At 52.8% G+C, this 15,250-nt stretch overlaps 1 protein-coding gene across 1 annotated transcript in view; it reads left to right on the forward strand.

The window, feature by feature from the left end:
- The first annotated feature begins 3,263 nt into the window (after positions 1 to 3,263).
- The window catches only part of Ncf4 (neutrophil cytosolic factor 4), a 17,609-nt gene continuing 5,622 nt past the window's right edge, over positions 3,264 to 15,250 (forward strand). Inside the window, exons 1-7 of the mRNA XM_028778906.1 lie at positions 3,264 to 3,542; positions 8,910 to 8,994; positions 9,478 to 9,631; positions 12,058 to 12,128; positions 13,509 to 13,636; positions 14,180 to 14,237; positions 14,876 to 14,974. Of these exons, the coding sequence (XP_028634739.1) occupies positions 3,511 to 3,542; positions 8,910 to 8,994; positions 9,478 to 9,631; positions 12,058 to 12,128; positions 13,509 to 13,636; positions 14,180 to 14,237; positions 14,876 to 14,974 (627 nt within the window). The 5' untranslated portion in view covers positions 3,264 to 3,510. The remainder of the gene's footprint in view (positions 3,543 to 8,909; positions 8,995 to 9,477; positions 9,632 to 12,057; positions 12,129 to 13,508; positions 13,637 to 14,179; positions 14,238 to 14,875; positions 14,975 to 15,250) is intronic.

Raw genomic sequence — 15,250 nt, forward strand, 5'->3', positions numbered from 1 at the left:
CCCCTCCTAGGGCACCCTTGGCACCTATTGCCCAGGTGGCTCCCAGGCTGAGTCAGGGACTCAGGATAATCCTTAGGGGGAGGGAGGGAGGGCTGAGTGTGGGAAGGAGAGATCTGAGGGAACCTGGTCAGGTGGCCTAGAGAGCTCAACACTAGGGAACACATACACACACACACACACACACACACACACACACACACACATACACACACACACACACACACAGAGCCAAAAAAGAGAAATAAATGAGAAATGGTTTAGAATATGTTGGCTTGTGGAAGGACATACTGCCGGTGTGTGTGTGTGTGTGTGTGTGCTTGAGTGTGTTTGAGTGTGTGTGATGGGTTCGTGTATATGGCGGTTTGCATGTGTGTGTGTCTGTGTGCATATGTGTGGGTGTGTATGTGTGTGTCTCTCTCTCTTTGTGTGTCTGTGTGTGCGTGTGTGTATCTGTGTGCCTATGTGTATAACTTTGTATGTCTGTGTCTCTGTGTGTGTATGATGTGTGTATGTATGTGTATATATGTACATGCATGTGTGTATATGTGTGTGTGAGTGTCTGTGAGTATATGTGTCTGTGTCTCTCTCTGTGTGTATGTCTATGTGTGTGTACATGTGCATGTATGTATGCTTTTGTGTATCTGTGTGTGTTTATGTATATGTGTCTGTGAGTATATGTGTATGTGTCTGTGAGTATACGTGTGTGTCTGTGTGTGTCTTTGTGTGTATGTATATGTATGTGTGTCTGTGTGTGTCTCTGTGTGCCTCTGTGTGTGTGTGTCTGTGCATGTGTGTGCGCGTGTGTGTACATGGACCACCACCAAGACTCCATCAGAGACGAATGTTCTCTCTGCTTGTGATGTCTCCACTCTCCAAGTCAGAGGCTCTTTAGAGACCCTGCAAAAACACGCATACCTGCCCACACCCAGTTGTATTCATCTCTGCACAAACTGGCCTTGAACTTGATATGTAGCTAAGAAGGCCGTGAACTTCTGGCCCTCCTGCCTCCACTTCCTGACACTGGGATTACAGGTGCACTCACGCTTGTTTTATTGGGTGCTAGGACTGAGCCCAGGGCTTCACTCGTGCTACACAAGTGCTGTACATCCCAGCCCCAAACAAGCACATTTTCAAGCCAGGACAGGCGTGCTGTGACACAGTCTTTCACTAGTGCTATGTGGCATTCTCTTGTGGGAGTGATGTCATCATTTCCTGTTTCCTGACCACCTGTTGACCAACATTCTCCTCTCCCTGGGCCAAGCTCACACCTCTGTGCTCACAGACACCCTCTTCCACTGCACCCCTCCCTGCTCCCCTGATTTCCTCCAAAAGCTGGGACGCCTGAGCCCCGAGGCCCAGCCAGAGCTTCTGCATCATGTCTAGCTCCTCAGGTGTGAATTCTTCTGAAGCCTGAGGCGCCTGGTTTGCAGTTTTGCGTAGTGCTGACTCCAAACTGCTTCCACAGCACAGTTCAGAGCCAGCTTTCTCTGGATTTCACACCAGTGGGGGCTTCGGGCTTGAGGCTCTGACTCTGCACATTAACTCCCTCTGTCTACCCACGGCAGAAGGACTTCCTTCACTCCCTCAGGCACCCAAGCCAATGGCTGAGAAATCCTCTTCGGAGATTGCTGTGATAGCCAGCTTCACATGAAAGCTCAGGGTGGACTTCCTGCCAGCATGGGACATGTGACCCGCATCTGGGCTCTGGCCAGTCACTGGAGCCTCATCTTTAATAACACATGTGTTTGCTGTTCTTTAGGCCAGGTTATCAGTCTCCAGCCTCAGTCATGGGTATAATTACTGCCCATCTTAGATCCTGCAGATCACCTTTCCTTGTCTTGAGCAGGGATTCGTATGCTTAAAAGACCTAACTCCATGATCTGTGGCACTTTTATGTGCTTGGAGCAGGATGGACCATCCATCCTACGTTCCTGCCACCCTGATCCGTCTATCCTGTGCAAATGCTTTGATGAACATACCATCACTGGCGGAGTGTCCCTCTCCCACTTTCCTGTCCCCTCCTGTGACTTTCTCCAACCTTGTTTCTATCTCCTCAGGAGCCCATGCCCTGCCTGGCCATAGGGAGGGCAGTTCTCACTGGGCAGAGTCTATCCTGGGACTCTGGATCCATCCACTCTGGGCTGAGTCAGGGCCAGAAGATCTCTTGGTGGCAGGATGGGGGGGGGGCATTTTAAAGTATGGATCTTAAAAAGTTCTATAGTCTTTGAGCCAGATCCTGGGGACTCTGAGACTGCTTCCAACCCAGCCCTATTTAAGGGGAGAAACGTGGGTGGTTCCAGATTCCTTGGGGAAGGCCCTGTCTGTCCCCACAGCCACATTCCCAAGTTGGAAAGATAGGGTCCTGATGCAGGCAGGATGTGCAGGCTGCCATCTCTCCTTCTATCTCAGCACAATATCAAGTGAAGCTGGGGGGCGGGGACAGGAAGTAAGGAGGGATGGGGACATCCTGTGGGCTGCTGGGTCCATCCTCATTGTAGGCTTTGGAGAACTCCCTACAGAATCAAGCATTTGAAGGAGCTGACGAAGAACTTCCTCTTTCTGCTCACATAATCTGGGTGTCTGCAGGGTGCTGCTGGCCTAGAAGAAGCCTAACACTCAAACACACAAGTGGAACACACAGAGATAGGGAACCCCAGCCGGTGGGCTGGTGAGAGCTTGCTGCAGGAAAAGCCCGGAGAGTAGCAGGGAGGTCTGGTGAGGACAGGCCCTTTTCTCAAAGGGCAGCTTCTGAGCTGAGACCTGCAGGAGATAGGAAATGAGGAGGCAGTGAGGGAAGAAGAGAGAGCTTGGGAGAGCAGGAAGCCTACAAGGCCCTGGGGATTCTGAGGCCAGCAGCAGGGGCGTGGAGCTGAGTAGGGAGGTGGAGGCAGATTGTAAGGAGAGCCTCTGTGTGGTTGGAAGCTCTGGGAGAGAGCTGAAGGTGGAATCTCAGAACCCAGAACACCAGGGTCTAGACAAGATGGGGCATAAGCCAATGACATCCTAGCATAGTAGAGGGAGGGGAATCGGGCAAGCTTCTTGGAAGAAGCAATATCTCCACCAGACATTAGGGATGGCAGGTCTTGGGAGCTTGGGCAAGGGATTCAGGAAGAAGCATTCACAGTAAATCCCCAGGGCCACAGGTCTCCTTGATGGACTGACTACCCAGGGTTAAACCTGCTTTATGGTGGGTGGAGCTTAGCACCAGCGACAGACACCGAGGAAGTCCCCAAAGCCAGTGGCTTCACGCAAGCCCAGCACCCAAGGGTGGCACTTCCTTAACTGCTGTGCAGCTGGGAAGTGGGCCAGGCAGCTCAGAGCCTCAAGGAGGTGCTTTAGGGAGGGTCCAGAGAAGCTGGGGAGGAAGAGACCTCCTCAAAGGCTGCTCCTGGAGACATCTCAAGCTTCAGGAAGCTTCCAGATGCACATAGGAGGAAGTGAGAGGTGAACTCAGCCTGGGCCTGGTTGGGCAAGGCCCTCATCCAGCTGCTTTCCTGACTACCCACAGCCATGGCTCTGGCTCAGCAGCTGAGATCGGAGAGGTGAGAGTGTGCCCCCATTCTCACTGATCCCAACAGGCCTGGGTGGGGGTTGGGGGTGGGGTGGGCATGGGATGGTAAGAGGCTGTCCCTCCTGTCACCTGGTATCAGTGGATCAACACAGAGGCAAATTTGAAGGTCTTGCTGAATGACACTGCAGGAGCTGCATTCTCCAGCAGCTGTTTCTAGAACCTTGACTTTGTAGGTCAGCAGCCTCATGAACCAGTGAGCACCCTAAGGCTCAGAATGGGGAGTGGCTTGGGTGTGGCCAGGGCCACAGGATGAGTGGGCAGCAGAGCCTGGGAGCACAGGTGTCCTGGGTGCTAGGCTTGGGTTCCGGGTTCCTGGTTCCACACTGTGATCAGAAATGGCTTTTCCATCTGCCGTTCAGACTGAAACGGGCCTCTATGTTTCCTGTCTTTAGGTTCAGATAGCCCAGGCTCTGCCGTCTGACCCCTCACTCCACTTCCTTGTCCTACACAGACAGGGCTTAGATGCTTGGCACAATGTTGGGGGAGGGGTGTCTGCTCTGCCTGCTCTGAGGGTGTTTTAGTCTTTCGGATCACAGCTGTGTCTCTGGGAGGCAGAACAGCGCTGGTACACTCTAAGTGCTCAGTAAATCTGCTGGAGCTCAAGAATGTCCCAGATCTATCTTGGACAAAGCTGATAGGTACAATGAGACCTGATGGCCTGGAGCCCGGCCACCTCATTCAGTCAGCCCTTGCTCAGTGTCTCTTGTGAAGCCAGCCCTGTGTTCCTGTCTGCATGTGGAGACCCACATGACAGAGCCGTCCCCTGGATCAAGCAGAAAGCAACGTTAGGAGGCGAGTGTCCATGTGCTGGTCGGGCTGATGGGCCCAGGTGCGAGCAAAGGACACGTGGGATCTGGAAAAGGGGATGGGGTTCCTGTAGGTCAAAGGTTAGGGGAGGTTTGTCTGTGTGGTAACAAGAGTTGGTGTTGGGGTGGGGGTCAGAATGATCTTCTTTCCATAGCTACAGAGAGTGACACTAAGGTGCTGAACAAGGTTGCATGACATGACTCCAGTCCTTCTGACCCCCAAGTTCTCCCAGGAGACTGACAAGCATGCAAGCTTGAATCTTCTAGAAGCTGTAGCCACTTGCAGCTTGGGTCCCTTCTTACTTCTTGGGGTGCAGGGTTCAGATGATGCCTGTGAGGAGCATCAGGGCTGAGTGTTTCCTCCGCCCACTTGGCCTTTTTCACAATTCTTCTTCGCCCTCTGAGAGGTGGTTCTCCTCCTCTGCCCCTGATGGGACCATGGGCCCAGGTCCTAGGGCCATCAGATCCAGCATCTCCAGTGTCCTCTTTGAGAACCAGTCCGACAGAGATATAGACGAGGAGACAGAACATACAGCAATAGCACGTTCTGGAACCTTGTGGACAAATGTCCAATGCTAAACAGGGTCTCTTCAAGAGCAGCTGCAGAGTTTGGTTCCTGTAGCCACATGTCCAGCTCCTACTGTGACTGAAGTGCCAGGAACCTGCAGTTTTCAGGACTCTTCTAGATCAGGTCCCCAGGCGGACCCTCATGAGTAGCTCCCATGTGCACGGAGCCTGGTATCCACCCAGCAAAACCTGTGTAGGGCCTGCCAGGGGGAGACAGCTATCTTCTCAGGCCCCTCCCCTATCCCCACAGCACAGCCTCTTTGCCAACCCAGCAAGCTGCCAGGCAGCTCACACTGCACCTGCCAGCTTGCTGGCCAGGCACACGTGGAAGTAGCTGCTGAGAACCTACTAAGCGCTGGGCACCACTCTGGGTGCTTAGAGACGCAGTATGCTCTCATGGGATTGCAGGGATCCTGCCTGTCACAGAGGCGGTCTCCTGATCATGTGGCATAAAGACTTGAGGTTTGTCTCCATTTTCAGAGAGGGATGGGAGGAGCCAGAGGATAGGGAGAGGCCCCACAAGGTCTCTTCTGACAGGGAGCTGAGTAGAATTCTGGTCCTAGGCCAGGCTAGTCTCTGCTCCTGTCTGGCCTATTATGTCTTCTGACACGATTGCTGCCCAGAACACTTCTGGATTCTTCTAGCCCAGAGAAAATTGAGGTTCTTCCACGAGGCAGGAAGACCCCTTGTGTGGGACCTGCCTGATTCTGGCCTCTTTTCCCTTGCTCTGTCTCCTGTCCTGCGCTCTAGCCATGCCTGACTCCCTGAGGTTCCTTGAAATTGTCCCTCTTACATGATTCCTAGGAGGCCTTTGTGCTGTCCACTCCCTCTCCTACCTGAAAGGTCCCCTCTCCTGCTGCCATCGCCAGCTCTTCTGTGCTTTACTTACCCTTGGCTGTAGGGAACCCTTCTTCCTCATGGCAGTCCTGGCTCCCACAAACTGTCCTCAGCCACACTGTGGGTTCCTTGAAGGACGTGATGAGGGTCACCTATGGAAAGTCCTAGGCTGTGATGAAACAGAAGGATTGCTTATTAGATATTCCATTTCTCCACTCCTCAGAGCTATGGGGTACAAGAAGCAGTGATCACGTCCTTGTGTACTAAGTAGTGTCTGTTCTGGGATCCAGGCTGTAGAATGTGGGAGCAGGCCAAGTGCTGGGGCTCACCCAAGGTCTCTCAGCCACTTTGTCTCGAATCCCAGTTTACTCATCTGAGAAAGTTCCACAACCTCTCAGTGCTCCACCATCCACACTTCCCAGGGTGGCTCTGTCTCCAAGGAGTAGGTGCCTAGCTCCTGGTGTGCTGTGAGCTCTCCCGGCCATTAATGTTACCTAAACTTACAGAATGGTTCACAGCCATTTCTCCCTTTCCAGTTCCCTCCTGCCCCACCCTAGCCTCTGGGGGAAGTGGGTGAGGCCACTCTTCCCAAGGGTGTCCTCATGGGACATGTTGAAAAGTGAGTGGGAAGGCACCAGTGGCCACAGAGATGCCCTATTCTGGAGGAGACAGTCCCTGCTGGTCTGCTGACTTTCCCAGTCACTGCCTGGTGACTTCTTAATCCAGATACATCAGCCTGGGACAGGACAGGTCCCAGGGGACCAGGGAACCAGCATGGACCCTGTTGTGCAGGGTGTGCAGGCTCCTGGGGACCCCATTCTTTGTGAGGTGTGGGACACATTGTCCTATCTCTCAGGCACTGCCAGGAGAACCCAATTGCTTCTTCACTCCTCTTCTTCCTCCTCTTCTTCCCCTTCCTCCTCCTCCATTTCCACATTACCTTCTTCCTCCTTGATCTCACCCTCCTTTGTCACTTCTTTCTCCTCCTCATCCTTCTCTCCTCCATACCTTCTTTCTTTTCCATATCATCTTCCTTGGCATCCTATTCCCCTCCCCCTCCTCCTCCTCCTCCTCCTCCTTCCCCTTCTTCCTCCTCCATCTCTCCCTCCTCTCTTGAAACAGGTTCTCACACTCTGCAGCCCGGACTAATCTAGAACTCCCCATTCCATCCTGACTCCCTCTCCTCAGTCTCCTGATTTCAGAGACCACAGATATGTGCCACCTATGCCTGGCTACTCCCACTTCCTGTTCCTGCTCTGTGTACAAGTGACAGGCAGCTGACCTTGGCCGTGCCTAGTGGCCAGCTTCCTCTTTCTCGGCTTGCTCTTCTCAGCCCTCTCCAATTCACTTAAGGGTCTTAAGTCTTAGCCACAGCCATAAGCCACAGGCAGGTGGCTCTCACCCTAACCACACCACATCAGCCCCGCCATGCCAACTCCACACCTCCTGCTGGATGTCTGCCCAGAGGTACCTCACCTTAGCATGGCCTGAACTAAGTCCGACAGCCCTGCCCCTCCTTGTGCTGGTCAGAAACGGATATCACTCTTGTCATGGCTCTTTCTATCAGTTCAGCTCAGCTGCCATATCTTGGTCATGTGTCCCTTGGAAATGCATTAGGCTGCAGGGAAAAGCAGGACTAGTCTTGGCTTAAATGGTGACCAGTTGTTCTTTTTCACAGTAAAAGTCCAGAGGAAGGCTGCAACTTGTTGCGTAGCTCAGGGGGCGCAAAGCCAGCCCTACAGAGCCTTTCCTTCTGCATCATGTTTTGCTTCATGCCTGCACTGTGGTTGATGCGGATCCAGGTGCCACCACACTCCATCTCATTGACCAGAGCTAATCACATGGTTGTGTTGAGCCTCAAGGGCAGGTTGGAACAGGTGTGATGTTTGGTTCAGGCCAATCATGACACACTGCCTCTCCAAGCTAGGCATACTTAACGCTGAGCAGGGCTAGCACTTGATTGGCCAGGAAAAAACAACAACAAAAAACCCACCCCCCCCAAAACAAACAAACAAACAAAACACCCAGGAACATACAAAATGCTACTGTAGCATTGTGTTGGGGTCCTATCACTTGTGTGTCCTGGCCCATATCACCACTCACTCTTGGGGCTTCTCATGGAGCTGTTTCATTAAATCTCTGACCCTCCTTCTCTGCTCATATGGCTGGCCACCTGTGGTGACCTTCTTAAACCAGGATTTTCCAAAGCCCTCCGAGTTCCTTGCTCTCAAGACCTTCAGATGAATGTATCTACCTAAAGACCCACCAGGTTCTGCCCTCGGCAAATCTAAGCTCTTCCTCAGGGCTCAGAACCTTAGCATAAGCTGTTCCTACTTCCTGGAAGGACCTCCCTAGTTTCCAGTGAATTCCAGTTGACCCACCTAGAGCTGGCTCAAATGTCACCTTTCTGAGGCTTTCTCTTGACTGGGGGATGTGGGCTGCTCTCTGTCAGTCAGCCTGGTACTATAACAAAATATGGGAGTCAATTAATACATGACGTAAAAAGGCTTATTTAGGCCACTGGTTTTATAGATCCCACTCAAAAGCAGGGCATTCCCTTTGCCTTGGGCTTCTAGAGATGGCAGCAAATTGAAGCAGAAGTATGTGGCAGAGCGAACCAGATGCAAGCAGAGGAACTGGAGAAGGAACATGGTCCTTTAGCCCCTTCAAAGCAATCCCTACAGACACAAGGATATCCCATGAGGCTCCCTTCTTGAGGCCCACACACTCCCCAGGGGGTGATACCCTGGGAATTTAGCCTTTAACTGTGGATTATGGGGGACACCCATACAAACCACTGCAGGCTTCCCTGCATATTCTTCATCCTGTGACACAAAGCCTACCACAGGGCTGGCACAAAATGGGCACCAAGGCCTGGCAGGCTCATGGGTGGACAATGAGGCTGCCGAGTGGTAGGTTGGATTAGAAGCTGGCTGGTCATTCCCAACTCCAACTCTGCATCCCTCATTCTCAGGGCTTGACCTGTGCCCTGACATCCTGAGGTTCCCTGTATCAGGGAGGTGCCAGGCACGGGCAGTGTGCAGAATAAGGTGTGCAGGCCTCCCTCTGCTGGCTGTGTCCAGAACAGGCAAGGTGGTGACTGATCCCCTCCCTCTGGCCTCTTCCAGCGACTTTGAGCAGCTTCCAGACGATGTGGCCATCTCAGCCAACATCGCTGACATCGAGGAGAAGAGGGGCTTCACCAGCCATTTTGTAAGAGTCAACAGTCCCTGTTTCTTTGACCTCTAACCTCCGACCCTCCACCTTTCATCTCCTGTCACAGCGGGTCTCAGAAGGGACATTTTTCTGTTTGGAATACCTGGAGATTCTCTAAGACACCTTGACAGTGGTTTCTCCGGTCAGGGTGGTTGCTGACACATGCCAGATAGAATGTAGGGGTGCTTCTCAACACATCCAAAAGCATGGGACAACCCAGTGAGGGCTTACCCTACTCAGACAATGCAGGGCTTGAGAAAGCCTGTTCCCTCTCTGTGACCTCTGACCTCATGCTGTGCTCATCTCTGGGCTCCTACCTCCAAAGCCCTTCTACCTCCCAGTCCCTCCCCAGCCCCTCCCCAACCCTCTCCACTTTCTAGACCCTTCCATCTCCCTTCTCCTACCTTATAAGGACACCCAGTCTCCCAGCATCCACCCTACCCGTTATGGCTCCCCTTCCCCAGCCTCTCTCCTCCTCAGGTTTTTGTCATCGAGGTAAAGACAAAAGGAGGGTCCAAGTATCTCATCTACCGCCGCTATCGCCAGTTCTACGCCCTGCAGAGCAAGCTGGAGGAACGGTTTGGGCCCGAGAGCAAGAACAGCCCATTCACCTGCAGCCTGCCCACACTGCCAGGTAGGCTGCACTCTGTCCGATGACCGGAGCTGGCCCTGGCCCCGCCTCACCTTCCAGCTCTGCAGGATGTTCATCCTCCTTTTGCAAACTATTCATTTGGATGGTGGCCCTCTTGTAGCCATAGGCTGGCAGTCCCCTGCCTGCCACCCTTCTGTCTTCAGGGTACCTTCACTGCTGCAGTTTTTGCTCCATAACCTTTGACCTCTGGGAACCCAGTACAGCCACCTTGCCACAGCCATCACTACCAAGGGAGCCTGGGCTAGGAGCACTCCACACCTGGGTTCTGGTTTTTCCTGTCTCTCTCAGTCTCTCTCAGCCACTGAGGCCAGCTCTCCAGCCACACAGCCTCAGTCTTAACAGATCCCTGAGGCTCTCCCTCTCTGTCCCTTGGGGAAACAGGAAGCCACATGGTTAGGAGTACAAACAGCCTCTAACCCTCCCCCCTCTTTTCTCCTCCTTTCCACATGTCCCTCTTTCCAAATCTCCTGTGCCACCCTCTTCTGAGCTTGCCCAAGAAGGTCCTTGGAGATGCCCCTGACTGTATAATATCACATCTTCCCTAAGCCTCAGAGGCCTGCCCATCTTCCCTTCTTCCAGTTCACCTCCTGCGGGTGCTCTGCCTCCCCAAACATATCCACTTCATCCATCTCCAAAAAGGACTGAGCTGAGAGGCAAGGGACCTCCTACCCCACCCCACCGCCCACCCCCAACCCCCACAATCCGAGCTGACCCCTCTCTCCATCCTCCTCCTCCCCTCCACACCCTACACTCTTCCCTCCCCCCCAGCTCTGGTCAGTTTCCTTGACACGCCCGCCCTCCCCTCTGGAGCGGCTGCATAGGCTCCTCTCCAGCCCCCATCTGACGAGCTGCAATCAAGTGTCCCTGTGGGGAGCCTCTCTTTCTGAGCCTCCTGTCCCAGAGTCCCCAAAGATCCTGCTCATTCCTTTGCAGAGACTCTTCTGTCGTCTCAGGGTCTCACCTTCCATCCCAACACTTCCCCCAGGACATAGACCTGTGGTTCTGATCTGATGTACGGTAGCTGAGGGCTCCCTCCCCCTTGTGCCCAATCTCTTCCTCTATTAGGCCCCCTCCACCTCTGGTCCCCCTCCAGCCTTCTTGAGTCCTGTTCACCTTTCCTGCTGCAGACATGGCTCTCTTGCTCACCCTGGAACAGGACACACTCCCCACTGTCCTTGCCTGTCTCATCTTCTCATTCTGAATAACTGGTGCCCGTGACTTTGTCCCTTTTTGATTTGTGGCTCCTGGGTAGCCCCAACCTTTATATACCCCCCTCCTGGCATCACAGGTGCCCACCCTGCCTGCCCCGTGGCACAGGGCCCTCTGGGTGGCAGCTCCCCCAAGTGTCTGCCTAAAGGCTCCTGGCAGACCTTCGTCATTTGGTTGGACATTACCTGTTTCCTCTTCCCCAGAACACTCCTTGCGTTACAGGCATGGCTCATTCATCCACACAGCAGATTCTTAGTTCTCTGCAGTGGCAGTAGGTGTGAATGGTACTTGGGGCCCATAGTTTCCAACTATGGTAGCCTGCTGAAATGGACCTTAGGGAGCCCCCTACTTCCAGGAAGCCAGTGTAGTTGTTCCGGGGAACCCTATCAAATGGGATGCGTGGAAGCTCCTATGGTTGCCTGAGTGTTATCCGAGCCTGAACCCAGGAAGATCACTGTGATCCAGGCAGGCAAGCGGTCCTGTGGGTGTGTGTGCATGCATACCTGTGCATCTGTTTTATGTATGTGTACATATGTTTGTGTGTCAAAGCATGTTGCATCTGTGCACATTCGTGTGTATGTATACATATACACATACACATATACATATATATATGCATGAGTGTGCATACATGCACACATAGGCCTTACATGTGTACATGGGTATACTGTATGTATGTACATGCATGTATATACATGTTACAGAATGCAGCTGTATGCGTGCACATGTGTGCATGTGTGTGCACGTATGTGAGCATGTATATATAAAAGTTCATGTAGATGCATTTGTGTGCATGTGTGCTCATGCATGCATCTGAGTGTGTGCAGCATGCATGTGAGTGTGTATGCATGTGTCTATGTGAACGAGGGTGTATGTGCACGGGCAAATGTATGTATGAGCTTTGCATGGGTAGATAGAGTGTGTGTGTTGTGTGTGCATGCATACATGTGAGTGTGTGTGTACCTGTACACACCTTTGTGTGTAGGAGCGGGCATGACATAGAGAACTCCTTCTACCTTCTAGTGATGGAATGATGGGAAGATGCAGTTAGAAAGTATCTCAGTGACGCTCGGCACCATGACAGTAGGCAGGAGGAGCTTTGAGCTGGAGGAGAATCACTGAGCAGTTATCTAGTTGATGGAGAGGTCGAAGGGCAGGCATCATATGGTCCAGGCACTGGGCAGCTTTTTTCTTTACAGCCAAAGTCTACATGGGTGCAAAACAAGAGATTGCTGAGACTCGGATCCCGGCCCTCAATGCCTACATGAAGGTACCTGCTGCCATGTCCCCTTGGTGTTTGAGTGAGCAGGGTATTACCATGGGGCATGAATTTGAGAATAGGCATTTCATTGAGGCCCCCCATGGTCCCATCTTCAATCCTGAAAGGCCTGGCTGGAGAGAGAAGCAGGGTACATACTCAGGATCAAGGAGCTGGGCGACAAAAGTCACGCATGAGGAATCCTTGAATGCACCAAGCTCAAGGAACATTTGTACCCAGCTCTAGAACGCAGTGCCTGCCTCGAAGCACCTCCAGCCCAGGGGAGACCCTTACAAGGTAGTGAGCACCCTGTCAACAGAAGCATCCAAGCCATGGCTAGAAGAAAAGCCTTCCTCGCTGTTCAGAGGTCCTTTACAGCTGGAGAGCTCTGGCTTTGGAGACTTTTGTTTGGGTGGGTGCCTTTGAGAGAGCAAGCAATCCTCTCTCAGGAAGCCCCTCCGGCTCTTAGCTCTCAGTGAGTGAAGCTGGGGTCTATTGAGAAAATGAGGAGAAGGCGTTTTTAGATCTTGAACTGGCTTCTAGATTGTCATCCTGAGAGATTTTCCACAGAACTCTGGATGCCTTTGGAACTGAAGCCCCCATCCAGTGGCCTCAGCTCTACAGGGTACCCGAGCCTCGTGGGGCAGAATAGGTAGCCATGCCAGTCTCCGCTGCTCCGTGTCCTCATAGTTTAGTCACAGTGTGTGCACATGGGCAGAAAGAGGAATGTGCACATGATGGAGGACATTGACCTGCAAGTCTCCTGTCCCGAGCACCCTCCCCCACCCCGTTCCAACCACTTCCTGGATCTGCCCCCATCCCCACCCCATACAAGCACTGTCTCTCCTTATGATTTATTTGGTAGAGTGGTTGCCTAGCATTTGAGAAGTTCTGGGTTTGTTCTCCTGTATCAAATAAAATGGACATGGTGTCCACACCTATAATCCCAGCACTTAGGAGCCAGAGGCAAGATGATCAGAAGTCCCACACCATTCTTGGTTACATAGCAAGCTTGAGGCCAGCCTGGGCTACATGAGCCCTGATGTGAGCACCTCCAGTGCCTCGGGATGCCCCAGCTGTGTCACTAAGCTGTGTAGTTTTGGGCTGATCTTTTCCCTCTCTGATCCTAGCGGACAGGTTTCTGGTGTGATCAACCCCCTTAATTAATCTCTGGCGACCTTTAGATGATTTCAAATGACCTCTCAAGCCAGCATCACTCCCCTACCCACACCCTACTCACCCTGGGCCAGGAGCAAAACTTGGAAATTGAGGTACTGAGGGCTAGTAACTCGTTTTTGTTATCAGCTGAGAATGCATTAGTAGAGATGGTGGTGTGTTGACCGGACTGTCTAGATCTTTACGTCGACTACCCACCTGTCCCCCTTCACACAGAACCTCCTGAGCTTGCCGGTCTGCGTGCTGATGGACCCCGACGTCAGGATCTTCTTCTATCAGTCTGCATACGATGCGGAGCAGGTGCCCCAGGCACTCCGCAGGCTCCGACCACGCACGCGCAAAATGTAGGTGGCCATCACAGCACCCCTGAGCGCGCGACTGAGTCCAATCTCTGGCCTCCAGGGGTCGCTGCTGCTTCTTGTTCCAAAGAATCCAGTGTCCCCTTCTCACCCTGTCCCTCTCAGAAAAATGAACCAGGCAGGCCTTGAGGCACCTAAGTAGTGAAATGGCGCTAGTTTCCGTGCGAGCCACTTCTTTAAGAAGCCAAGGAAAAGCAGACAGGGATCCCGAGCCCTGACTTTCCCAATGTAACTAAGAGCGCAGGGTCTGAATTCCAGCTTCTCATGAGAATTTGGCTCTGAGAGCCGAGCTGAGGACTGGCGGAGAGTTATAGGCGCTGAGCCATGATCTCCTCTCCATTCCTTCTCTAAGCTCTTCCTTTGGCTCTTCTGTAAGAGAGCAACTTCACCTGGGACAGTGGTAAGACTACAAGATGAAGGGCGGGCTCCAGAAGCAGCCAATCATGGGTGGTGGCTGCGCATAATCTCTCTCTCTCTCCCCTCCTCTCCGGGTATCCACAAGGCTGACACCAGCTTTTCTTTCCACAGCAAGGGTATGTCTTCAAAAGGGGCCAACATGGATCGCATGGAAGCTCCAAGAGCAGAGGTACCCACACACAGGCTAGACCTCATCCACCGCAACTGTAGAGCCCGCCTGCTGTGCGCCACTGTGCACTTTGGATGGAGCTGGGCCCACAGCAAAAAAGAGAGGCTACAGCCTCAGCTTTGATGCTGGGCATCCTCGCCCAGCTGAGGGCAGGAAGTGCCAAGCACGCAGAAACAGAATAGCTGGCTCTTCGTTCATCAGATCATCCAGAGAGCTTGCTAGGCTTCTTGGGCTAGCCTTGCCTTGAGGCTAAGTCTCAGACAAGGCCCTGTCTCCAGAACCACACAGCTCTAGAAACACACAAATGGCATTTTAAAAATAGGTGTGGCTAATGCCCTGATAGCAATGGGATACAGGAGGGATACGCCCACGGGGAGGCCAGCCATGTGGAGGAAAAGGACAAGCCAGGCTCAGAGTTTGGATCCCCCTCCCAAATATGAACCCTACCTACTCTGAAAGGACCCCCCCCGAAGCTGGGGAGAGTAGGGGTCTAATCGAAGTCCTCCCCAACCAGAGGGGCTGCATCAGCACCCGTCCAAAGCCTCAGTTTCCTTACCTGCAGAAAGGGATGCTAACGTAGTAAAGCCCTTCAAAACTCAGCATTTTCACTTTCTCAGCAGTGCTGTCCTTCTCCTCAGGCCTTGTTTGACTTCATTGGGAACAGCAAACTGGAGCTAAGTTTCAAAGCTGGAGATGTGATCTTCCTTCTCAGTAAGATCAACAAAGACTGGCTGGAGGTGAGATGCGGGGAGGGGGTCACAGTCAGGAAGGCTAACTAGAGGCGAGATGGAGGGTGGAGATGTCAGAGGTCTGATGGAGATGAGATTGGAGGAAGGGCTGAGGTGGCTGTTAAGGTGGGAGTAGAGATGAAGGTGGAGAGAGGATGGATGTAAAATTAGAAGTGAGGATGGAGGGGAAGGAGGGAATGGAAGTGTAGATGAGGGTGGGAGCAAAGTGGGGGTGAGGATGGAGGTGAGGATGGAGGTGAGGATGGAGGTGAGGATGGGGTGAGG

This window comes from Grammomys surdaster, unplaced genomic scaffold (genome assembly GCF_004785775.1).
Source record: "Grammomys surdaster isolate TR1022 unplaced genomic scaffold, NIH_TR_1.0 342, whole genome shotgun sequence".
NCBI classification, from domain to species: domain Eukaryota; kingdom Metazoa; phylum Chordata; class Mammalia; order Rodentia; family Muridae; genus Grammomys; species Grammomys surdaster.